Source organism: Hyperolius riggenbachi, chromosome 10, assembly GCF_040937935.1.
Source record: "Hyperolius riggenbachi isolate aHypRig1 chromosome 10, aHypRig1.pri, whole genome shotgun sequence".
NCBI classification, from domain to species: Eukaryota; Metazoa; Chordata; class Amphibia; order Anura; family Hyperoliidae; genus Hyperolius; species Hyperolius riggenbachi.
In genome coordinates, this window is record NC_090655.1 from 276,501,389 (window position 1) to 276,528,117 (window position 26,729).

Here is a 26,729-nt window from a genome sequence, read left to right on the forward strand (position 1 = left end):
GTGACAGCTTACTAGAGAGTAAAGGGCTTCCTGCATCCCTTTAGATGTGAATGCATACCACTAAAGGACCTTCTCTGTGTACCAGTATATAGATCTGCATGTCTAAAGGGATACAGGGAAGCCTCTGTAAATGTTTCCTGCTGTTGTATTTTGTTTATCTTTCTGATGTCCCACCCGGCAGTGCATCTGGTCAAATGAGGTGAGTAGCAGGACCAGGTGGCTCTTACTATTGGCTTTCTCCCTTGTCTGTCAATTTTACTACATGCTATTTTCTAGTTATTGAAAGGTCTAGCCAGATCTTAAAAATACCCAACATTTTTTATTTTTTTACCGAATGCTTTTATCTTAGTGAATTGAAGTTTTTTTGAGGTATTCACCGCACAAGCCGGTAATTTACCTCACTACTCTGTAATATTTACTTTTCAATGTGGTAACAGTTAATTGAGCCCATAGTATTCAGTCATTGTGTGTTTCCTATAGATGTATCCAGTAACAGAAACCTACCAGAGAGATATACAGGCCCTCTTTATTCCTGGGGTTGTCTACAGGAAGATCCCCCCACCCCCCACCATTATCAGGTAGGTGGAACTGAGTGTCATTAGAGACCCCAAACTATGTGACATTGTTTCCTGTTGTCTATGCTGTTATCTGTGCTCACATTATAAAGTGCTTCTTATTTTGTGTGATTAGGGTGGAGAACTGATACATGTAAGTGCTGTGGTTAAAGAGGAAGAAGAAGAGACATATGTGAGGAGTGATCAGCAGTCTATGGAGGAGGGTGACATGATGGGGACAAATAAAGAGGAAGAAGAAGAGGCATATGTGAGGAGTGATCAGCAGTCTATGGAGGAGGGTGACATGATGAGGACAAGTAAAGAGGAAGAAGAAGAGGCGGATGTGAGGAGTGATCAGCAGTCTATGGAGGAGGGTGACATGATGAGGACAAGTAAAGAGGAAGAAGAAGAGGCGGATGTGAGGAGTGATCAGCAGTCTCTGGAGGAGCGTGACATGATGGGGACAAATAAAGAGGAAGAAGAAGAGACGTATGTGAGGAGTGATCAGCAATCTATGGAGGATGGGGACGTGATGAGGATAAAGAAAGAGGAAGAAGAGGCGTATGTGAAGAGCGATCAGCAGTCTATGGAGGAGGGTGACATGATGGGGACAAGTAAAGAGGAAGAAGAAGAGACGTATGTGAGGAGTGATCAGCAGTCTATGGAGGAGGGTGACATGATGGGGACAAGTAAAGAGGAAGAAGAAGAGGCGTATGTGAGGAGTGATCAGCAGTCTATGGAGGAGGGGGACGTGATGAGGATAAAGAAAGAGGAAGAAGAAGAGGCGTATGTGAGGAGTGATCAGCAGTCTATGGAGGAGAGGGACATGATGGGGACATCTAAGGAGGAAGACATAATTGCAGAGATGAGAATTGGTGAGTGATAAACATTAGATATTCAATAGCCTAATTAAACTGACTAACAAATATGTCCCTGCTGGGCACAGTACAGATCATCTTCCTCTCAGTATGTGGGGTAATATTCCCACAATTACATGAATCTACCCCTTTGATACAATGTAAAGCAGTCAGTGTACAGCTTGTATAATGGTGTAAATTTGCTGCCCCACCAACGTAACTCAACACACAGCCATTAATGTCTAATCCGCTGGCAACAAAAGTGAGGACACCCCTAAGTGACAAATGTCAAAATTCTACCCAATTAGACATTTCAGGGCCCAATCCAATTCACCTGATTTCCTAAGTTTTCTCCTTGGTGATATTTTCATATCTTATCAATAAATGGCCTTTTAAGCCACCTGCAGGCAACAAAAAAATCTTACTAAGATTATAAATGTGACAGTTTGGATATTTGTTACTCGATCACACAAAACTGGCTGATCGGATTTTAATGAAATTTGCCCCACACATAGTACATCACCTGGAATAACATATAGGAGACTTTTTATCCCCATAAGCAAAAAGTGGGCGGAGACAAATACAAATTTCACTGGGAAAATATAAACTGCAGCCATTCTTACACGGCTAATGGCAGGCTTCTCACACTTTGCACAGTTGGTGACTGGCTGACTGGGATATATATTCAGAAAAGTGGGTGGAGCCTACAAAAGCCAATCAAAATTCACCTGTTGATTTTTATGGTGAATATTAAATTGCTGCCATTTCTGCACTGTTAATGGCACAAGCCTCAAACCTGGTCCAGTTGGTCATTGGGTGACTGGGCTTCAAATTCAGAAAAGGGGTGGAGCCACAAACAGCCAATCAGATTTGTTTCATTTCAATGCAAATTATTGATGCCAAAGACTGCAAAACTCACAAACTAGGTCATTGAGTAATTGTGTGTTAGGGTTAGAAAAAGTGGGCGGAGCCAACACCAGCTAAATACATACCCGGGCAACGCCAGGCCATCAGCTAGTTAAAAATAATTTTTCAGTACTTTTTAATTTGCAGAGTGTTGAGAAGTTATTTTAAGCAGAAGATGAAGAATGATGTCCTAGGAGAGAGCTTAGCAGAGGAAGGGAATTGGTTCCGGCCCTTTCCCTCCCTGAGGTCATGTGACTGGTTAGTGTTACAAGGTCTCAGGTGTGAATGGGGAGCAGGTGTGGTACATTTGGTGTTATCGCTCTCACACTCCCTCATACTGGTCACTGGAAGCTCAGCATGGCTCCTCATGGCCGAGAACTCTCCGAGGAGCTGAAAAAAGAATTGTTGCTCCAGATAAAGATGGCCTAGACTATAAGAAGATTGCCAAGACCCTGACACTGAGCTGCAGCATGGTGGCCAAGACCATACAGAGGTTTCATAGGACAGGTTCCACTCAGAATAGGCCTCGCCATGGGCGACCGAAGAAGCTGAGTAAACATGCTCAGCATAACACAGAGAGGGAGGGAGAGAGAGACACCAAGCATGCATAGATAGATAGATAGATGCACACACACACACAAATTCAGACACACAGACCTAGCCACACAGCCACAGCCTCTTTCTCTACCTCCCTTGCTGTCCTACCCAGGCTTGTTGAAATCGTCCTGGCAGCAGTGGGTGGAGTTACATCCTCCTTGTGTGTGCTCCTCCCCTCCCTACCTACTGCATGTGAGAATAACTACAAAGGTTAAAACTTCAGGACTGGAGTGATAAGACAGCACTCTCACTGTGAAAGTTTATCACTACGTGTTAATAAGGTAAGCTTCATTAGTGAATTAACTAGATACAGATTGATGTGTGATGATGTTTCCACTTGCCTTATTATCACCAGAATGATCTTAATGAGTTGTGGCTATAGTGCTGTTAGCTATTAGGGGAAGCTGGGGATGGGAAGGTTTATCAGTTAATTAAAAAGTAACCTTTATTTTAATGTAAAAGAAGCAGGGAGATTGGTCATTTGAGGATTGGCAACAGCAACATTCAAGGAGAATGGCCGCTTTAGTGAAGGATCGCAGGAGCAATACATCACTACTGCGCGGCAAATCAAGGCAGTGGCCGTTGCTAAGTAACACGCTATTCTGCCACTAGTGCGTGTAGCGTGCACAGAGGAAATATTCAGTGCGTTTGTAACAGTAGTTTAGTCTCACTGTTTGGCAGCGCTATAGTTAGTGAATCAACCCCATTGTGTTTTATAGCATGTAATTAGTAACTGTTTGTACTACATTAGGAGCATACATACAAGTGGTTTATCCTTATTGCCGGTATTACGTTGTCTCCCTTTGTTTGTCCTCTGTTTTCTCTTCGGGATCCTTTCTGATCAACCTTTTCTTTTTATCCCCATTAACAATTCCAGCCACGCGGACGTGAGCTTCACGTCTGCAGCGGCAGCTGCTAGAGCCACAGGGAGGCGCTAGTCACCTCCCTGCAGGTTGGGTGGTTTGCAGGCGATTGTGCTGCTGCTGCTGCTAGCAGAGAGGATTGGCTGCAGGGGACGTGCCAATCCGAGCATGTCCGCCGAGAATAAACACTGTTTTTTGTTCTTTTCTTTATTCTTTACATACAGCTGCCGCGCTATCTCCCGCCGCTGATTTCCGCTGGTTTCCGCCGCCGGTCGTTACATTTATGAATGGAAACCATATTTCCATTCATAAACTCCCCGCCGCCACTCTGATCAGAGGCTTCCGATGGAAGCCTAGGTCACTTCCCCTAGTTACAATGTAATGATACATTGTATCCTATTAGCGTACAAAGTATGCTAATAGGATTTTTCCTCAGCGGAGACATCTTGTGGCCAAATAGTAAATTACACCTACTGACTTTAGGGGGAAAAAAGAATAATATCTATGGCAAGAGAGCATATAATTATTCAATATTGGGCTACAAATGTAATAGTGATGGATGTAAAACAGAAAAAATGCACCTTTTTATTTCCAAATAAAATATTGTCACCATACATTGTACTAGGGATACAACTTTAACATTGCAATAGCCGGGTCAAATGGCCAAATAAAATGTGTGGATTTTAATTATGGTATTGCGTGAATTATTTTAAAACTATGATGGCTGAAAACTGAAAAATAATGCATTCTTTTTTTTTTCTATTATTCCCATCATAATACATTTAGAATAAAATAATTCTTAGCATAATGTACCACCCAAAGAAAGCCTAATTGGTGGCAGAAAAAAACAAGGTATAGATCAATTTGTTGTGATAAGCAGTGATAAAGTTATTGGAGAATGAATAGGAGGAGCGCTGACAGGTGAAAATTCCTTTCGTCCAGCTGGGCTGAAATGGTTAATCTAATATGGTACTTGTACTATGCTGTTTCATAACATCATTTCATCAGGCTGTTTCCTGTTTATTTGTATTACTGACTTTTTTCAATAAACTTATTGTTAAAACAAATAGTAACTGTAGAATTGAAGTGAAAGAGGAGAGAGTCAGGAATAGATACGGCACCTATTCTGCTGAACTTCTGAGACACAATCTCCTCCCCAGTTCTCCCTGAATGTCACTGTTGCCCATCCTCTAATGGCCAATCTCCCTGTTTCTTTTACATTAAAATAAAGATTAAGTTTTAAATAACTGTTAAACCTTCCTAACCCCGGCTTCCCCTAATCAGGCAGTCCTTGTTGTATATGTGGATGAGGTCAGCCATATTCTCTGCTCTGCATGGCCTGACCTATATTCATCATGGGATATTATGTTAGTGGCTTGTATAATTAGCTGCTGCAGCAGGACTTGTAATTCCATTAGGAATAGCGGCCGTGTTGTTTGGCCTCGCTCTCCCTGACCTCCCCACACTGTAATCTTGGATTGCAGGTTACTATTACAGTAAAGCACTTTCTCCAACTAGAGCAGACATAGCCCCGCCCCCTTGTCATAGCCTCTGAAGAAGCGCTTGTGTGTGAAACTGCCGTCAGGCTCCCAGCAACCAGCACCCACCATTATCCACCCCCGCACCGGTACGTGTTTAGGCTCTTCTTATGGACTGTGAGGTGATGATGTAACACACAGCCTACTTGTCTGCACATTGCCAAATAAAGGAAGTTGTACAGCAGTGCCGACCATCCTCTTTCCTTTCATCCCTAATGATAATTGTTCCTCCCCTCAGAATTCTCTAACAGGAAGTGATGATGTTTCTCTATTTGCAGGGCGGAGTCCCAGCATCAGGAACCTCTCAGAGACTCGTCTCTCTGCATCCACAGACTGTACAACGGATGATTATGTCACTGGACAAGACTCTCCTGCAGATGTCCTGGTTACCCCAAATATTCTCCCAGACTCCTCTCACCTGTCTAACCCCGAAGGGCCTCATACCCAGCACAGCTCTCCCCCTGCTGGAGGGTCTCATTCCTGTTCCACATGTGGGAAATGTTATACATGGAAATCACATCTTGTCAGACATGAGAGATCTCACACTGGTGAGAAGCCCTATTCATGTGCTGAGTGTGGGAAATGTTTTACTGAGAAATCAACTCTTGTCAGGCATGAGAGATCTCACGCTGGTGAGATGCCCTATTCATGTGCTGAGTGTGGGAAATGTTTTGTTAACAAATCATACCTTGTCACACATGAGAGACTGCACACTGGTGAAAAGCCCTATTCATGTGCTGAGTGTGGTAAATGTTTTGCTCGTAAATTCTGTCTTGTCACACATGAGAGATTTCATAGTGGTAAGAAGCCTTATTCATGTGCTGAGTGTGAGAAATGTTTTGGGAGTAAATCACATCTTGTTACGCATGAGAGATCTCACACTGGTGAGAAGCCCTATTCATGTTCTGAGTGTGGGAAATGTTTTTCACAGAAATCAGATCTTTTCAGGCATGAGAGATCTCACATTGGTGAGAGGCCCTATTCATGTTCTGAGTGTGGGAAATGTTTTGCACAGAAATCAGATCTTGTCAAGCATGAGAGATCACACACCGGTGAGAAGCCCTATTCATGTACTGAGTGTGGGAAATGTTTTTCACAGAAATCAGATCTTGTCAGGCATGAGAGATCTCACATTGGTGAGAAGCCCTATCCATGTTCTGAGTGTGGGAAATGTTTTGCACAGAAATCAGACCTTGTCAGGCATGAGAGATCTCACACTGGTGAGAAGCCCTATTCATGTTCTGAGTGTGGGAAATGTTTTGCACAGAAATCAGACCTTGTCATACATGAGAGATCTCACACTGGTGAGAAGCCCTATTCATGTGCTGAGTGTGGGAAATGTTTTTGGCGTAAGTCACTGCTTATCAGACACTTGTGTTGAGTATGGAAAATGCATTGGCTACAAATATTCTGATGCATTGTTTTTCTTTTTTTTTACCATACTTACATAGAATGCTGAGCATTTTATCAGGCAACTCTGTGCATTGGTTTATAACTGAAGTGACATGATGAGAGAAATATGGGTACATATAGTACTGAGCCTAGTTAGAACTTGCTTTGTGTTCTTTTTTATTTTCTAATGTAAGGGTTAATAAACCAGGTGCTTTATCTATACAAACGAGGCAGGATCTGCAGTCATATGCAGCCATGGCTCTCCTGAAGAGCAAATAAAAGCCAAACACTTTTATCTGACTGAACAAACATTCCTGATAACACAAGAGTGCTGAAACTATCATTATTTGTTTTTGCTGGGAGCCGAATAAACCAGATTTTAACATCAAACATCAAAGTTCCTAGAAAAAATAAACACACTTCACACAGCGTAACTCCGTCCTCAAAGTTGCACTCATAATACAAAGGCTCCAACATGAGGGATTTCTAGAGTACACCCTTCCACATGTGCATACAAACAGCCCCCCCCCCCCCACCAACAGAGACGGGGCTCACCAGACAGTCACCACCTCACAGACCAGGTGGATCTAGCGTGATTGCAAATGTAAAAGCTGCCTCAGCATGAACCCTCCACTTGCCCCCTTCTCTTCAGATAAAGCAGGCTTTGTAATCCAAGTACATGTATAAAGTATAAATAAAGGACCATCGCGTAATGCTGCACATACACCAGCTCCTCACGCTAATATAAAATTGCACTTACACTTCCAAGTCACAGCGCACATATCAGGCAAAGATCAGCCTCCCATCCGGGCACTCGGGGGGGGGTCAGGTACGCGGCGTCCCTTTTCAGTACTTTTCCCTCTGGCAGCTCCCGCTGTACAGTTCCTCTATGCCGGCCGGCCTTTCCCCGGGTGATTGACGTCACGCTGTGTCTTGGAGGTGTAAGTGCAATTTTATATTAGCGTGAGGAGCTGGTGTATGTGCAGCATTACGTGATGGCCCTTTATTTATACTTTATACATGTACTTGGATTACAAAGCCTGCTTTATCTGAAGAGAAGGGGGCAAGTGGAGGGTTCATGCTGAGGCAGCTTTTACATTTGCAATCACGCTAGATCCACCTGGTCTGTGAGGTGGTGACTGTCTGGTGAGCCCCGTCTCTGTTGGTGGGGGGGGGGGGGGGGGGGTCTGTTTGTATGCACATGTGGAAGGGTGTACTCTAGAAATCCCTCATGGTGGAGCCTTTGTATTATGAGTGCAACTTTGAGGATGGAGTTACGCTGTGTGAAGTGTGATTATTTTTTCTAGGAACTTTGATGTTGGTGAGCGCAGCGGAAAAATATTTACAGAGACTTTTTTCCCTCTGGGAACTTTTTGCTGCAGCAACTTCCTAATCCACATAACTGTGAGAGACTCATTCTGTAACTATTTGTGGCGCAGTTTGCATTTTATTCGAACCAATCACACTGATTTTGCTGCTGTGCATAATTCAGAGTCGGGATACAACCCCCTAAAGTGAAAATAAGAATGTGAGACTCCAGGAAAGTTCTGTATAACATTGTTATTTATCTGCTGTGAGCTGCAGATGTGGGGATATTAGAAGCTCCCATTCATCCAGACTGAACTGAGGACAGGAGATTTCCCTCTCTCTGTGTCTCTGTTTTACAGTCAACAGCCCAAGTTCACCAGGAACTCTCCGCCGGCGAACAGTTTGGGCCATCTCTACCAGTGACAGGTACAAACTACAAAGAGTGATTAGCGCTGTGGAAAAGATCATTGGGTCATCCCTGCCACCTCTCAATCTCCACACGACGGGAATGAGGTCTAGCGCCACCAAGATCTCGCGTGACCCCTCCCACCCAGGCAACCGCTTCTTTGAGCTCCTCATATCGGGCCGCCATTATAGGACCATATCCTCTAGACCAAAACATGCGAAACAGCACCTTCAAGTGTTCCTCCTGCTGAACTCTATCCCTCCCGAGCCTGCCCTCCTGCTGAACTCTATCCCTCCCCTGCTGAGCCCGCCCTCCTGCTGAACTCTATCCCTCCCCTGCTGAGCCCGCCCTCCTGCTGAACTCTATCCCTCCCCTGCTGAGCCCGCCCTCCTGCTGAACTCTATCCCTCCCCTGCTGAGCCCGCCCTCCTGCTGAACTCTATCCCTCTGATAGCAGAGACTCCCCTGTACCCACTCCGGTCCTCCAAACACCGCAGGGGCGCAGCACCCTCCTAGCACCTCTGTAGTGCAACATCACCTGCCCAGGTGTATTATTACCCTCATGCTGTAAATGTTTTCCACTTACACTACTTGACTATTGTTCTTGGTATTGTCTGCCAATGTCTAATTATCTGTTGCCAATGCTAAAGCAGTGCAGCTTAATGACAGGAGAGTGAGGTAAAAATCTCCAGCGCACTCTATGCTGCGGTAGTGCTAACTTACTCGTGCTCCATTAGCTTAACGGGAGTGCCACTGAACCCGCCCTGAGCCCCTGGCTTCACAGGATGAAATCCCAGCACTTTGATTGGCCCAATAGGCTGTCTGTCATGTGACGGGAAGCCTATTGGGCCAATTAAACAGAAGCGCCCATTAACTTAATGGAGTGCGCTTAAGCTTAAAGAATAAACCCTATAGTGATAGTAACAAAGGTGGAAATGGAGGAATAATGCAGGTATGCCAGGTATTTCAAGTATTTAAACAATTTGTACACAGTGGTAATCATGTCCGAGAAGATTCAGAGTTTACCAAGTTTATGGCAGATGGGAAAAACCTGGTTTTCAGTCTGTTTGTGTGTATGCAGATTGATGCAAACGTCTACCTGATGGAAGGAGCTCATACAAGGCGTTTCTGGGGAGAGCGTTGTTCTTGATAATGATTTTGGCCCTTCTCATACAGCGAGTCTTATACAGTTATCCAGAAATCTCAGCAACCAGAAGGAAAAATTCTCACCTTGCAGGATGCATAAATCTTGTTTTACAGTTCTTTTGCAGTAATAAACCTCTGTTACATTAAGTCTGCCTTTTGTATTAATTTGTTCTAAATTGCTGTATTTCAACATTAGTACTGAGTTTGTTATATAGTGTGGGGTATAGTACTGTTTTTTTAAGCTGGGCCTATTTTTGACATTGACTCTCAAGCAACCAGAAACTACACTTATCCGGCATTTGGCAATCCCCGGTGGTGCCGGATAATGGGAGTTTTACTGCACAAGAGTTCCAGTGATGGTAGTTCAGTGCTGATAATGACTTCTGCTGTCTTTACAGCTCGCTGCAGGGCTTCTCTGGCAGTCTTGGTGCAGCTGTTGTACCAGGCCGGCATGCAGTTGGTCAGACCGCTTTCTATAGTGCATCTGTAGAAATTAACCAGCAGCTTCTGTGGAAGGTTAGCACTCCTTAGCTTTCTCATAAAGTAGAGGCACTGTTGTGCTTTGCCAGTTACAGCTAAAGCATTGTCAGCCCAGGAGTGGACTATTGCACTGGCCACAGGCCATCTGGGTGTCACTGCAGTACATTGAGGCTTGGGTCTCTTCTGCTTTACACCTCAGTGGTAGCAGACACTATAAAATTCAGGGGACATCTATGTGGACACCATTACACTGCAACGCACCTGCTGCATTGTGAACATCACATAGGTGGTGCATTGCGGTGTGGCAAACCTCGGCTGTTATGCTCCTCTCTGTAGCTTGTCAGTTGCGCATCGTCTGTAGCTTGTCAGTTGCGCATCCTCTGTAGCTTGTCAGTTGCGCATCCTCTGTAGCTTGTCAGTTGCACATCCGCTATAGCTTGTCAGTTGCGCATCATCCGTAGCTTGTCAGTTGCGCATCATCCGTAGCTTGTCAGTTGCGCATCGTCCGTAGTTTGTCAGTTGCGCATCCTCCGTAGCTTGTCAGTTGCGCATCGTCCGTAGTTTGTCAGTTGCGCATCCTCCGTAGCTTGTCAGTTGCGCATCCTCCGTAGCTTGTCAGTTGCGCATCCTTCGTAGCTTGTCAGTTGCGCATCCTCCATAGCTTGTCAGTTGCGCATTCTCCGTAGCTTGTCAGTTGCGCATCCTGTGTAGCTTGTGAGTTGTGCGTCCTCTGTAGCTTGTGAGTTGTGCATTCTCCTTAGTTTGTCAGTTGCGCATCCTCTATAGCTTGCCAGTTGCGCATCCTCTGTAGCTTGTCAGTTGCGCATCTTCCATAGCTTGTTAGTTGCGCATCTTCCGTAGCTTGTCAGCTGCGCATCCTGTGTAGCTCGTGAGTTGTGCGTCCTCTGTAGCTTTTCAGTTGCACATTCTCTGTAGCTTGTCAGTTGCACATCCTCCATAGTTTGTCAGTTGTGCATCCTCCGTAGCTCTTCAGTAGCACTCTCTCTTTGCTACCGTTGGTTGAGGCAACCAGAAGCCTCAACTAACCGGCATGCCTGAGGGATAATGGGGACTTTGTTTTTAGGGTGTTTGCAGGCTCTTAAATACTTACTGGGCCTCCAGCGCCATCTAGCAGTCTTCCTCTTGCTCCTAGCTGCCTCCAGCGTCCGTGCACACAGGTCTACATGACACGTGACCCAATGCCGGTCAGCTGACACGCTGGCTTCCATGCACAGGGGAAGCTGGAAAGCCACTAGGAGCCCGCTAGGAGCAAGAGAAAGGCTGCAAGACATAGCTGGAGGCTCGGGGAATATTTGGGGGAGGGGTTTGTGCTTTGTAGGCCGGTTGCTCAAGCAACGGACAAGCACATGTATCCCACTTCAGGTGATCCACGCTGGTGCTGGAAACTGGGGACTGTGCTGTGTGTGCATCTGCAGCAATTACCCCTAATAATCTGATCATTTATATTGTCACAATTTGGAGAATGCATAAAGTAAAATTAAAGGACAGCTGTAACAAGGGATATGGAGGCTGCCATATTTATTTCCTTTTAAGCAATACCAGTTGCCTGGCTATTCTGCTGATCCTCTGCCTTTAATACTTTCAGCCATAGGCCCTGAACAAGCATGCAGCAGATCAGGTGTTTCTGACATTATTGTCAGATCTGACAACATTAGCTGCATGCTTGTTTCTGGTGTGATTCAGACACTACTGCAGCCACATAGATCAGCAGGGCTGCCAGGCAACTGTTATTGTTTAAAAGGAAATAAATATGGCAGCCTCCATATTCTTCTCATTACACTTGTCCTTTATCTAATAATTGTCATGCATCACCAAAAATACCCTAAAAAGCCACCATTTTTGAACTATTTATTATGAAAGGCCTAGCAGGCTAGCTTATTATTATCATTTAGCTGAGAGAATGACTACCTTCCGCAGTGATCCTAACATCCAAGAGAGGTGATCTGTATTTATTCTTAGTGACTTTGAATGTACAAAGTCCCATCATGGCCATAATGATGTCCAATCGCAACATCCACAGGTATACCAATGAATGGAAAGGCCAGCTTGCAGGTATATATATGTATAGACGATGGTACGGGTCCTTTTTGTAAATGGCAAGATTGCTAATTGCCTGGATATGAAAAAGCAGTCTCTTGTGTATTGATGCTCAATCGCAGTATCTATGTCATAAATACAGCGATCCTAAACATGTCTAGAGGACACAGTATCATCAGAGAACCAGATGTCCAATCGCAACATCTTCTCAAGATAAATAAATGGATAGTGTCCAGGCTGACTTATAAACCAAAGATAGTGGCAAATGATGAGAGAGTATAGGTACAAAACAGTTTATAGCTACCAAGTCCTCGGTACAGGCCGGTACTTAGGACTCTCCCGGGTGGAGCCTCTCTCTCTCCCTCCGGTTCAGTGGTGATGCATTGTGGGAGACATCACATGCTCACTCCACTCTGAATAATCTCAAATACCTTCTGTTTTAAGAAGGCAAATTTCAGTTTTGCTTAACATTGAGTCCATTTTTGTCCCTTTTAGGCTTTTTTCACACTCCTAGGAGTTCTGGGCCACCATGAGCTTTATAGGCAAGCTGCAACTCTTAGTAAAAAAGATCCCACAAACAGTGGCTGCAGTTAGTCTATTTACCACAAGATGGCGATCACACACACAGGAAGTGATGTAAGACAGGAAGAAGAGAAGTTGCAGGAAGTGGAGAGGACACGTTGGAAGAGGTAATTGTGTTGTTATACATAGTCCCCAACCGTCCCGTTTTCGTCGGGACTGGCACGATTTGGGAGGGCTCTCCTGCTATCCCGCTATGACCCCTCAGTGTCCCGGCTGGCTGGGGGGTCAGACGCAGGGGCGGACTGTTTGCGCAGGAAGGGAGGCAGCCAGTGAAAGGGAGCTGGTGGCAAAGCGGCGGAGAAGGGGAGGAAGTCTCCCCCCTCCCCTTCCCTCACCTTGGTGCTCCCTTTCCTGGCTCTCCCTTCCGGATTAATGTGTCTCTCTCCGATGGCGCAGCGGCTGACAGCGGGCGGGGATGACTTACTGCTGCTACGCAGCCGCCGGAGAGAGCTGTGATCTGTGCGCCGCAGGTGTATAGGTCTACTCAAGACCAGACTAGCGGCGCACAGATCACAGCTCCCTCTGCCGGCTGGAAGGACATCGGTAAGTCCTCTGCACCCGCTATCACTCTGCTGCGCCATCGGAGGAGACACATTGATCCGGAAGGGAGAGCCAGGAAAGGGAGCACCAAGGTGAAGTAAGGGGGGGGAGACTTCCCTCCTTCTCTGCCACTTTGCCACCAGCTCCCTTTCACTGGCTGCCTCCCTTCCTGGGGGCACCTATACACCTGGCTATACTGGGGGCACCTATACACCTGGCTATACTGGGGGCACCTATACACCTGGCTACATATACTGGGGGCACCTATACACCTGGCTGCATATACTGGGGGCACCTAAATACACCTGGCTGCATATACTGGGGGCACCTAAATACACCTGGCTGCATATACTGGGGGCACCTATACACTTGGCTGCATATACTGGGGGCACCTATACACCTGGCTGCATATACTGGGGAGACCTATACGCCTGGCTATACTTGGGAGACCTATACACCTGGCTGCATATACTGGGGGCACCTATACACCTGGCTGCATATACTGGGGAGACCTATACGCCTGGCTATACTTGGGAGACCTATACACCTGGCTACATATACTGGGGCCACCTATACACCTGGCTGCATATACTGGGGGCACCTATACACCTGGCTGCATATACTGGGGGCACCTAAATACACCTGGCTGCATATACTGGGGGCACCTAAATACACCTGGCTGCATATACTGGGGGCACCTAAATACACCTGGCTGCATATACAGGGGGCAGCTATACACCTGGCTGCATATACTGGGGAAACCTATACGCCTGGCTATACTTGGGAGACCTATACGCCTGGCTATACTGGGGAGACCTATATGCCTGGCTATACTGGGGAGACCTATACACCTAGCTGCATATACTGGGGAGACCTATACACCTATCTACATATACTGGGGGCACCTATACACCTGGCTGCATATACTGGGGGCACCTATGCACCTGGCTGCATATACTGGGGAGACCTATACACCTGGCTGCATATACTGTGGAGACCTATACACCTGGCTGCATATACTGGGGAGACCTATACAACTGGCTGCATATACTGGGGGCTCCTATACACCTGGCTGCTTATACTGGGGGCACCTATACACCTGGCTGCATATACTGGGTAGACCTATAGACCTGGCTGCATATACTGGGGAGACCTATACACCTAGCTGCATATACTGGGGGCACCTATACACCTGGCTGCATATACTGGGGACACCTATACACCTGGCTGCATATACTGGGGAGACCTATAAACCTGGCTACATATACTGGGTAGACCTATACACCTAGCTCTATTTACTGGGGAGACCTATACATCTGGCTGCATATACTGGGGAGACCTATACACCTGGCTACATCTACTGGGGACACCTATACACCTGGCTACATATACTGGGGAGACCTATACACCTGGCTGCATATACTGGGGACACCTATACACCTGGCTACATATACTGTGGAGATACTTTAAATTGATATATTACTAATTTTAAAATGTTAATATGAAGGAAAATGAACCAGGATAGAAAGGACCAGTGTGGTTTGAATTATAAAACCACATATTTTTCTTAGGAAATCTTTATGGTATGCGTGACTAGGGGTGTGATGGGGGCGTGATAAGGGGTGTGGCAGGGGCGTGGCTTAAGTGTCCCTCTTTCTCATCTCAAAATGTTGGGAGGTATGTTGTTATATACTAGCAAATATATGGCTGTTGGGCATTGTACAGGATGTATTGCAGTGGGGATATCAGTGCAGACATGGGCAATAGTGTTGGGCGAACAGTGTTCACCACTGTTCGGGTTCGCCCGGATTTCGGGCTGTTCGAGTTCGATTCGGGCTTCGCCGGACACCTTGTGGTGTTCGGCCATGTGTTCGGCCATGCGGTCGAACGTATGTTCGGCCTGACAGCGCATGGCCGAACGTTCCCCGAACGTTTGGTTTGCGCTGTGATTGGCCGAGCGGGTCACGTGGTTCGGGCACGAACACGCGGCTCGCGCTACGATTGGCCGAGCGGGTCACGTGGTTCGGGTAAATAAATACCCGACCGTCGTCATTTCTCCGCCACTTGCGTTTGGGTTTAGCTTTGGGTAGGCAGGCAGGTTAGACTCTCTCTCACCAGCTAGGCTAGCCAGGGCCCCCCAGCCTCCTATACTATATTTGCCACTGCACTGTAGTGCCAGTCAGCTCAGCGTGCGTTTACTGCTGGGATCAGTAGTACTTCCGTCCATCACCAGTATATAGCATAGTATATAGCATTGTCTTCTATTGCCACTGTACTGCCGTTCAGCGTGTACTGCTGGGATCAGTAGTACATCCGTCCATCACCAGTGTATAATATAATATATAGCATTGTCTTCTATTGCCACTGTACTGCTGGGATCAGTAGTACTTCCGTCCATCACTAGTGTATAACATAGTATATAGCACTGTCTTCTTTTGCCACTGTACTGCTGGAATCAGTATTACTTCCGTCCATCACCAGTGTATAACATAGTATATAGCACTGTCTTCTATTGCCACTGTACTGCTGGAATCAGTAGTACTTCCGTCCATCACCAGTTTATAACATACTATATAGCATTGTCTTCTATTGCCACTGTACTGCCAGTCAGCTTGTACTGCTGGGATCAGTAGAACTTCCGTCCATCACCAGTGTATAACATAGTATATAGCATTGTCTTCTATTGCCACTGTACTGCTGGGATCAGTAGTACTTCCGTCCATCACCAGTGTATAACATAGTATATAGCATTGTCTTCTATTGCCACTGTACTGCTGGGATCAGTAGTACTTCCTTCCATCACCAGTGTATAACATAGTATATAGCACTGTCTTCTATTGCCACTGTACTGCTGGGATCAGTAGTACTTCCGTCCATCACCAGTGTATAACATAGTATATAGCACTGTCTTCTTTTGCCACTGTACTGCTGGAATCAGTAGTACTTCCGTCCATCACCAGTGTATAACATAGTATATAGCACTGTCTTCTATTGCCACTGTACTTCTGGGATCAGTAGTACTTCCGTCCATCACCAGTGTATAACATAGTATATAGCATTGTCTTCTATTGCCACTGTACTGCCAGTCAGCTTGTACTGCTGGGATCAGTAGTACTTCCGTCCATCACCAGTGTATAACATAGTATATAGCATTGTCTTCTATTGCCACTGTTCTGCCAGTCAGCTTGTACTGCTGGGATCAGTAGTACTTCCGTCCATCACCAATGTATAACATAGTATATAGCATTGTCTTCTATTGCCACTGTACTGCTGGGATCAGTAGTACTTCCGTCCATCACCAGTGTATAACATAGTATATAGCACTGTCTTCTATTGCCACTGTACTGCTGGAATCAGTAGTACTTCCGTCCATCACCAGTGTATAACATAGTATATAGCACTGTCTTCTATTGCCACTGTACTGCTGGGATCAGTAGTACTTCCGTCCATCGCCAGTGTATAACATAGTATATAGCGTTGTCTTCTATTGCCACTGTACTGCCAGTCAGCTTGTACTGCTGGGATCAGTAGTACTTCCGTCCATCACCAGTGTATAACATAGTATATAGCATTGTCTTCTATTGCCACTGTACTGCTGGGATCAGTAGTACTTCCGTCCATCACCAGTGTATAACATAGTATATAGCACTGTCTTCTATTGCCACTGTACTGCTGGAATCAGTAGTACTTCCGTCCATCACCAGTGTATAACATAGTATATAGCACTGTTTTCTATTGCCACTGTACTGCTGGGATCAGTAGTACTTCCGTCCATCACCAGTGTATAACATAGTATATAGCATTGTCTTCTATTGCCACTGTACTACCAGTCAGCTTGTACTGCTGGGATCAGTAGTACTTCCGTCCATCACCAGTGTATAACATAGTATATAGCATTGTCTTCTATTGCCACTGTACTGCTGGGATCAGTAGTACTTCTGTCCATCACCAGTGTATAATATAGTATATAGCACTGTCTTTTATTGCCACTGTACTGCTGGAATCAGTAGTACTTCCGTCCATCTCCAGTGTATAACATAGTATATAGCATTGTCTTCTATTGCCACTGTACTGCCAGTCAGCTTGTACTGCTGGGATCAGTAGTACTTCCGTCCATCACCAGTGTATAATATAGTATATAGCATTGTCTTCTATTGCCACTGTACTGCTGGGAGTAGTACTTCCGTCCATCACCAGTTTATAACATACTATATAGCATTGTCTATTGCCACTGTACTGCCAGTCAGTGTGCGTGTACTGCTGGGATCAGTACAACCATAATGAAGAAATCCAGTGAAAGAGGGAGGGGCAAGGGAAGAGGTGTTTCCCCTGACGGTTCACGTAGAGGCCGCAGTGGAGCACCTAAGAAAACCCACTCAATACCACCCATGTGTGCCAGACAAACAACCCTCACTGATCCACAAGAACAGGAACGGATAATGAATTGGATGACCTCTCAAGCGTCCAGTAGCGGGTTAAGCAGCAGCAGCACCAGCACATCCTTGTTGTCACGCACAAGGTCCTCTGCCAGTTACAAGGAGCCAGTGGGCACAACGGTGACACAACCAGCAGCTACACCATGCACACAATGGCCGAATAACCAGTCCGAACAATTATTTCTGGACACAATGGCCTCTTCGGAGGAGCTATTCCCACTCCTACCCCCACAAACAATGGAACAGCCAGAAGTGTTGTGCCCGGATTCACAACCATTGTGCGAGGTAAATGCACCACGCACTGAAATGCAAGGCGAGGACGAAGACGCCCAAATCCCTGAGCAATGTGCGCAGGAATTTGAATTGCAGGAGGTCCACCAAGAACATCTTGAAGACATGGGAGTGAGGTGCGCAGAGGGTGTTCTGGGGAGCTCTAGTCCACTGCACACACAAACAGTCACAGATGAGATGGAAGAGGAGGTTTTGGACGATGTGGACACAGACCCGGATTATCGAGTACAACCTCGCTGTCGGGATAGCAGCAGTACAGATGAGTCTGCTGCAGAACCCACTGCTGCAAGAGTTCGCCGTATGCCACAAAGTAGGCAGGGGCGGGGTATTTCGGACACAACAGGCATAGCCGTAGAAGTGAGACGCCAAAGAGGCACGAAAGAAACTCACCAGCAAAGCTGGAGCTCAAAAGTATGGGCTTTCTTTGCCGACTGCAGGGAGGATGTTACCATGGTGATTTGCAAGGTGTGCAGGACCCGACTGAGCAGGGGGAAAAATATCAACAACCTCTCCACCACCAGCATGTGCCGCCACATGGTAGCCAAACATAGCACTCTGTGGTCAAACACGCAAGGCCAGGGTAGCGGCTCGCTTCCAGCCCCCAGCAACACTGCCTCCGTTGTCACCAGACCCTCCTCAGCAGCAGCCCAGCCATTACGTGGTACACAAACATCCGTAGTAGACGACGATGTCAGTTTCTGCAACAGTCGTCTTGACGTTTCCCAGTCTTCAACGACCACGACAACAACAACCAACTGTCCTTCGGTGTGCGATCCTACGGTTCAGTTGTCTGTCCTGGAGATGTTAGAGCGCAAGAGAAAATTGCCAGCAAATGACCCCCGGGCCGTGGCACTAATAGCCAGCATAGCCAAGTTTGTGGCCTGCGAAATGCTGCCATATCGCGTGGTGGAGACAAACAGCTTCAAGCGCATGATGGCGCTGGCCATCCCATGTTACATGGTTCCCAGCCGATACTATTTTGCACGGTCTGCAGTGCCAGCGTTACATGAGCACGTGGTTAGCAAAATAACCAGAAGCTTGAAAAATGCCGTTGCCTGCAAGGTTCACCTCACCACAGACACCTGGACGAGTGCCTTTGGCCAGGGTCGATACATCTCCCTGACGGCACACTGGGTGAACCTTGTGGAGCCTGGCAGCGACTCCTCACCGGCTACGGCGCGGGTGTTGCCCACACCGCAAACTGCTGGACCGGCGTAACTCAGAGATAACAGCAGCACCTACCTCGACTCTGACTCCTTCTCCTCCAACGCCTCTCAAAGCGGTACCTCATCCGGCATCGGTAATCCAGCAATAGGGTCGTGGAAGCAGTGCAGCACAGCTGTTGCCATGCGTCAGCAAGCCTTACTGAAGCTGATCTGCCTTGGAGATAAGCAGCACACAGGTGAAGAAATTTGGAAGGCAATCAAGGAACAGACCGATTTGTGGCTGGCACCGCTGGACCTGAAACCAGGCATGGTTGTGTGTGACAATGGGAGCAATCTCATTCGCGCTTTAAAGTTGGCTAAGCTGAGACACATCCCTTGCCTGGCACACGTTATGAACCTAGTTGTTCAGCGGTTCCTGAGGACATACCCAGGCGTGGCAGATCTTCTGCTGAAGGTGCGACGAGTGGCCAAATATTTCCGAAAGTCCAGTACGGCTTCGGAGGGACTCACCAAGATGCAGGAGCGGTTCAATCTACCGAACCATCGCTTGGTGTGTGACGTACCCATGCGCTGGAATTCGACGCTGCACATGCTAGCACGCTTTTGCGGGCAGAAGAGTGCAGTGGTCCAGTACATGACGGCGCAGTACCGAGGCGCATCCGGACAGCTACCAAGCTTCTGTGGATCTGATTGGGCCACCATGTTGGACCTCTGCCAAGTCCTCCAAAATTTTGAGCAATCCACGTTGCTTGTGAGCGGTGACAACTCTTCACTCAGCATTACGATACCACTGCTGTGTTTGCTGAAAAAATCAATGCTGCAGATCAAGGAAGCCGCAGTCAGGATGCAAGTGGGGGAATCTCAAGAGGACAACGATCAGCGTGATGATGATACCAACATCAGGCAATCTGCCTCAGGAAACGCTGGTCCTCCCGGCAGCTATGCTGAAGAAGAGGACGAGAAACAGCTGGAGTTGGAGCAGGACTTGGACGCCCCCACTGCCGAGGGACAGAGCGGTGCACGTTGGACTTCCATGATTCAGCGGGAATGGACAGCAGAAGAAGACGAGGAAGAAGGTGGGCGACGGCGTGATGCTGGTGATGATGATGAGGGTGCGTCAAGCTCAGAAGAACATGATGAGGATTCTGTTAGGACTGTGGCAGGCATGGCTCAATTCATGCTAGACTGCATCGAACGCGACCCGCGCGTTGTTCGAATTCTGGACGACGTGGATTACTGGGTTTATACCCTTCTGGATCCACGGTACAAAGACAATGTTCCCAAACTCATTGGAGAAACTGTCAGACAGGTCAAAATGGAAGAATACCAGCAGGCCCTTGTGGAGACATTAGAGAGGAGATTGACATCCTCCTCCTCTAGCCAGTTCCACGCCGACAGACTGACTTCCGCAAACCCAGGACGAGGAGGGGAACAAAGAACGCAAGCTGCAGCTAGTGCCCACAAGGGAATGGTATCGGCAGTGTCCTTGGAGTGGCAAAATTTTCTGACACCCATGCAGCAGCCCACAGAACAGCAATCGCCCAGTTCCACCTACAACACCGCTCGCCTGCAGAAAATGGTCAAGGACTACATGTCAGATGGCGTAGCCGTGTTGAACAATCCATCTGCACCCTTCAACTATTGGGTCTCTAAGCTACACACCTGGCACGAACTGGCAATGTACGCAATAGAGGTGCTGGCTTGCCCGGCAGCCAGCGTTATGTCGGAACGCTGTTTCAGTGCTGCCGGAGGCATCGTCACAGATCGGCGTATCCGCCTCTCCACAGAAAATGCAGACCGTCTGACTCAAATTAAAATGAATCAATCCTGGATTGGATATGACTACGCAACACTCCCGGAAGCCCAACCAAGTAACATGAACAGTGAACATCTGTGATGGGTTAGCGTTTCCGGTCCCTGTTTATTGAACCTCTTATCTGTATTACATTTATGACTGCATGGCGGCAAAATGCATTGCTATCCGCACACTTCTTGTCCTCATGCAAGGCCTGGGTTGTTGTGTCTCAAAGCGTGGCCTTCTCCTCCTGCGCCTCCTCCTGTTCCATCACGTGTGCTGCTGCTGGGTTAGCGTTGCCGGCCCCTTTTTATGGAACCTCTCATCTGTATTACATTTATGACTGCATGGCGGCAAAAGGCATTGCTATCCGCACGCTTCTTGTCCTCATGCAAGGCCTGGGTTGTTGTGTCTCAAAGCGTGGCCTTCTCCTCCTGCGCCTCCTCCTGTTCCATCACGTGTGCTGCTGCTGGGTTAGCGTTGCCGGTCCCTGTTTATTGAACCTCTCATCTGTATTACATTTATGACTGCATGGCGGCAAAAGGCATTGCTATCCGCACGCTTCTTGTCCTCATGCAAGGCCTGGGTTGTTGTGTCTCAAAGCGTGGCCTTCTCCTCCTGCGCCGCCCTCCTCCTGCTCCATCACGTGTGCTGCTGCTGGGTTAGCGTTACCGGTCCCTTTTCCTGGAACCTCTCATCTGTATTACATTTATGACTGCATGGCGACAAAAAGCATGTTACCTGTGCAAAGAAAAATGACATTTTCCGCATTTAAAAGACAACTTTACATTCAATTTTTTCAAAAGCTATAAGCTCTTTTTCAAATTTTTTTTTTCCTCTTGTACCCACTCCCAAGGTGCACATACCTTGCACATTTGGGGTATGTAGCATGTAAGGAAGTTTTACAAAGCACGAAAGTTCGGGTCCCCATTGACTTCCATTATGTTCGGAGTTCGGTGCGAACACCCGAACATCGCGGCCATGTTCGGCGAACGTTCGCGAACCCGAACATCCAGGTGTTCGCCCAACACTAATGGGCAAGTATGAGGATAGTAATAGTATGAATGAGCATAGAGATTGTATGCAGCAATAACTGTATATAGGAGAGATGGGGAAGAGAGCATTAGTGTTAGATGGAATGTGAGCAGTCACACAGGGCTTTTCTCCTGTCTGACTCACAGTGCTTGGGAGCTGCAGCCACAGAAGGCACAGTCAGTAGCACCCCCTCCCCTCCTGGGCATTAAGCTGCATAATAAATGTATCACTAAACAGATGCTGCCTCCAGCCAGGATGTGCTCCCCGCTCTGCACCCAGCACTCTAAAGGTCCGTACACACGCTGTACTAAAGGCAAGGACGGGTCCGTCGTCACCTCCCGCTGGGCAGATCTTCAGCAGACAGTCCGGCGTGTGTACAGTCTGTCAGCGGACTGACAAGGTTGTTTCTGAACGATCCGCCGGGCGGGAGGTGACGACGGACCCGTCGTTGCCTTTAGTACGGCATGTGTACGGGCCTTTACATACCTAACCGCATGGATTGCTGGGACAGGGAGGCAGGAATTTTGAATAGCCAATTCATACAGGAGAGCTCTTAATGGTGTGAACTGCATTCACTTGCTGGTAAGAGTGGTATAGAAGCTTCACAGCAGCCCGTGTCACCAGCACTGTCCCTTGGTGCCCCCTTCCCTATGTGTGTCCCTCTCTCCCCCAGCACTGTCCCTCAACATGTTCCCCCCCCCCTCCTCCTCTCCCACTCCCCAGCACCAACTCGTGTAGCCCCCTCTCCCACCACAGTGTGTGTGTCCTTCCCTAACCCAGCACTGTCCCTCAGTGTGTATGTGTCTCCCTCTTCTCTCCAGTGTGGTGACCCCTCCAGAATTGTCCCTCAGTGTGTTCCTCTGGTTGATTTTCGCCTGCCTCCCTAGTCAATGTCACCCTCCTCCCCTCCACTCAGTGCAGTGTTCTCCCAGGCTATTTTAGCCGGGTGCTCCACCTGTAGTTTAGGTTACCATCCGGCTCTCATTGGCTCACCTCCTCCTATGCTGTAAGCAGAGTTGTGCAAAGAAGCACCAGCCCTGCATTCTCTCATCTTGCTGCACCCGGCTTCTTTTTCATGCCACCCGGCTGGAAAACAATCCTGGGGAGATCACTGCAGTGCTTTCCAGGTGTGGGGTTAACATTTACTTAATTTTAACATATGTGGGGGATGTTTGCCCATGTGCTGCATTTCATGTGTCTGGAAGTAATGCTTGCCTCATTGTATATGTCGCGGGAATCGTTTGCTGCATTTCATTTGATGGAGGAAACGGTTGTTGCATATCATGTGTTGCATTTTTGATATGTCGGAGGTCATGGTTCTAGAATTTAATGTGTCGGGAAAACGATTATTGCATTTCATTTGTGGGAGGAAACGGTTAGGATTGATGGCCAGAGTTGGCTGCATTTGTTACTTTAGGGTTATTGTTGCAGGATTTGGCATTTCGGGGGCTCTGTATTACTAAATGATATGCTAATAAATAGCATCACTCAGTTTCTGCAGCTTTATCGTCTGCACATCAATTATGCAAATCTCCAGTTTCATCTCATCATGGCGGATACACTTCTTTCTTATGTGTTTGGGGGACATTGTGTAATAACCCCAGAGGCCCTTAGTGTTATACTGATCTGCAGCTGTTATATGCTCCTACTTTTACTGCCTGATGAAGCAGGGTCACGCCTGTGAAACGCGTTGCACAGTAACTGGGATTGTGTAAATACAATTTTCTGTGACTGTTCAGATCAGCAGTTCTGTGTGTCTGCTTGGAGGAGGTAAGTCCACCACTACCTGCTCTATACATATATATATATTTAATATTTTTAGTCCTTTTTATCCTGTTGGTGCCTCTGTTTGTTCTTGTACAATATCTTAGTCCACCCTTGGTGGAGGGGTGTAACTCCTTTTTTCTTTATCTATGGAGAGCAACTTCTTAATCCTGAGTGGGGACAGGTCTAATCTCCCCACCTGCATTTACAGTGGTTACCTTTGTGGCGACCCGGGTGTGTGAGTATTCTTTTACTTACTCTGCATATTCATCCTTTGCCAGTACTTACTACACTATATTGGCTCTCTGTGTCCTCTCTTTGTAATTACCCTTCGGGTCACTTGTCTAACTTTTGGGAGGAAACTCTGGCTCACTGCCTCACTGTTACAGTGCAGTTAGCTCCGCCCATGTGATGTCATGGTCACACCCATTTTTTTGCCATATAGCGTGCCACATAACACACCCCTGCTAGGCTGCCAGGCAACTGGTATTGCTTGAAGGAAATAAATATGGCAGCCTCCATATCCCTCTCACCACAGTTGTCCTTTATGGCTTTGTGGTTGGTGATCCCCTCATCTCTTCTATTACACGTGAGCACTTTCCTTGTCATTCTGTATTGCTGCTATTGCACGGGGCACGTTACATTATAGACATTTATCTCTACCATTATTGCTATTTACCCCTTCTGGGGCGGCTTGTGACACTTGTTCACCTGATTTGCTGATTTTATGCTGGAATTTCTCTCTTGCATCTTTTGATTTGTCATTTTTTGAGCAAAATTGATTTTTTGTATTGATGTTTATCACCTGTGATTTGTTTACACTGCATATAGATACATGCTATGATACATACACTACATGATACATACACAGACATATGACTATGGTAGGGACTAGATTGTGAGCCCCTTTGAGGAACAATTAGTGAAAGGACTATATACTATGTACAGCGCTGCGTAATATGCCAGCGCTATATAAATACTTAAATAAATACCGTAAATAAAATAAATAAACACTTTGGATGAGGAGGACCTGTGATTTTGTATTTCGATTACTGATTTAGGACACCACTCATTTCACCTTTCCTGATTTTTTTCATTGCATATAATTGGATTGGATTGTAATTTGGTAATAGATATTTTGGATGTATTGCTCCGGTCCGTGTGGAGCTATACAGGGTACTTTCTCTGGTTTTGTGCTATTTGTGTTACCCCAGCACACTCTCTATCCTATTTATGTAAATGAATGATATAACCAATATAGTGCTGGTCCGATCCTTCTGTTTCCTATTTCCAGTACACTATCCAGCCGCTGCTCCTAGTGCAGATTTCATTTATAGTGAACCTGAACTCTTGCACAGGACAGGAGGAAAACACAGAGAAATGCACCCTGTATGTATTAAGAGAGTTTAGCCTGTCTAACTCCCTCTCATCTGTGACTAATAACAAGTTGTAGTTTGATCTCTCAGCTGTGTCAGCTCAGGAATCTTCTCTGCACAGCAGAGCAGCTAATTTGTAAACACAGGATGTTATCAATATGTCTGCTTCCATGAAAGCAGGAAGTTGGCATAATGCAGATTTATTGCAGGATTTGTATCAGGTGTAACAAATAAATGGTTTTCTTTAAAGGACCACTTGTAGTGAGAAGAATATGGGGGCTGCCATATTTATTTCCTGTTAAGCAATACCAGTTGCCTGGCAGCCCTGCTGATCTATTTGGCTGCAGATTCTGACTATAATGCCAGAAACCCCTGATCTGCTGCTGCTTGTTCAGTGTCTGGGGGTAAAAGTATTAGAGGCTGAGGATCAGCAGGATGCCAGGCAACTGGTATTGTGTAACAGGAAATAAATATGGCAGCCTCCATATCCCTCTCGCTTCATTCATGCACTTCACAAAGGCCTGTGTGCCGAAACATTCTGCTTTTATTCTGTGATACAATAATAATTTGCGCTTTTTTTTAGCCTTTAAATCCAGATCGAGACTCGGTTGTTTTTGATTTTATGTGTGTTTCCTGCACCTTTTCAGGGCCTGGGTGGTGACTGGGCAACTCACTAGTGTATTCAATTTATGCTGCGGTTGAGCAATTAGATAAATGTATCAATTCCTCACAGCAATAATGCCATTTCTTTACCAGTATAGCCATGTCCCCCTGTGTCCCCAGCATTGCCATTATCCTCCAGTATGTAATGTCCCCACCCCAGTAATGCCATTTCTCCCCCAGTATAGCCATGTCCCCCCTGTGTCCCCCAGCATTGCCATTATCCTCCAGTATGTAATGTCCCCACCCCAGTAATGTCATTTCTCCCCCAGTATAGCCATGTCCCCCCTGTGTCCCCCAGCATTGCCATTATCCTCCAGTATGTAATGTCCCCCACCCCAGTAATGTCATTTCTCCCCCAGTATAGCCATACCCACCCTGTGTCCCTCAGCATTGCCATTATCCTCCAGTATGTAATGTCCCCACCCCAGTAATGCCATTTCTCCCCCAGTATAGCCATGTCCCCCCTGTGTCCCCCAGCATTGCCATTATCCTCCAGTATGTAATGTCCCCCTCCCCAGTAATGCCATTTCTTCCCCAGTACAGCCATGCCCCCCCCCCCCCCCCCCTGTGTCCCTCAGCATTGCCATTATCCTCCAGTATGTAATGTTCCCCACCCCAGTAATGACATTTCTTCCCCAGTATAGCCATGTCCCCCTGTGTCCCCAGCACTGCCATTATCCTCCAGTATGTAATGTCCCCTACCCCAGTAATGCCATTTCTCCCCCAGTATAGCCATGTCCCCCTGTGTCCACCAGCATTGCCATTATCTTCCAGTATGTAATGGCCCCCACCCCAGTAATGCCATTTCTTTCCCAGTATAGCCATGTCCCCCTGTGTCCCTCAGCATTGCCATTATCCTCCAGTATGTAATGTTCCCCACCCCAGTAATGACATTTCTTCCCCAGTATAGCCATGTCCCCCTGTGTCCCCAGCACTGCCATTATCCTCCAGTATGTAATGTCCCCTACCCCAGTAAT

General features: G+C 46.9%; 1 protein-coding gene across 3 annotated transcripts in view; it reads left to right on the forward strand.

Annotated features, from left to right (window-relative positions):
- Nucleotides 1–26,729, forward strand: part of LOC137535477 (zinc finger protein 271-like) — a 408,695-nt gene that overhangs the window by 373,146 nt on the left and 8,820 nt on the right. For 2 of the 3 annotated variants that reach the window (XM_068257310.1, XM_068257309.1), the window contains exons 4-5: nt 691–1,429; nt 5,594–7,106. In XM_068257310.1, the coding sequence (XP_068113411.1) occupies nt 691–1,429; nt 5,594–6,696 (1,842 nt within the window). In that variant the 3' untranslated portion in view covers nt 6,697–7,106. Of the gene's footprint in view, nt 1–480; nt 579–690; nt 1,430–5,593; nt 7,107–26,729 lie in introns of those variants that run through there. The other variant, XM_068257311.1, reaches the window with a different exon arrangement.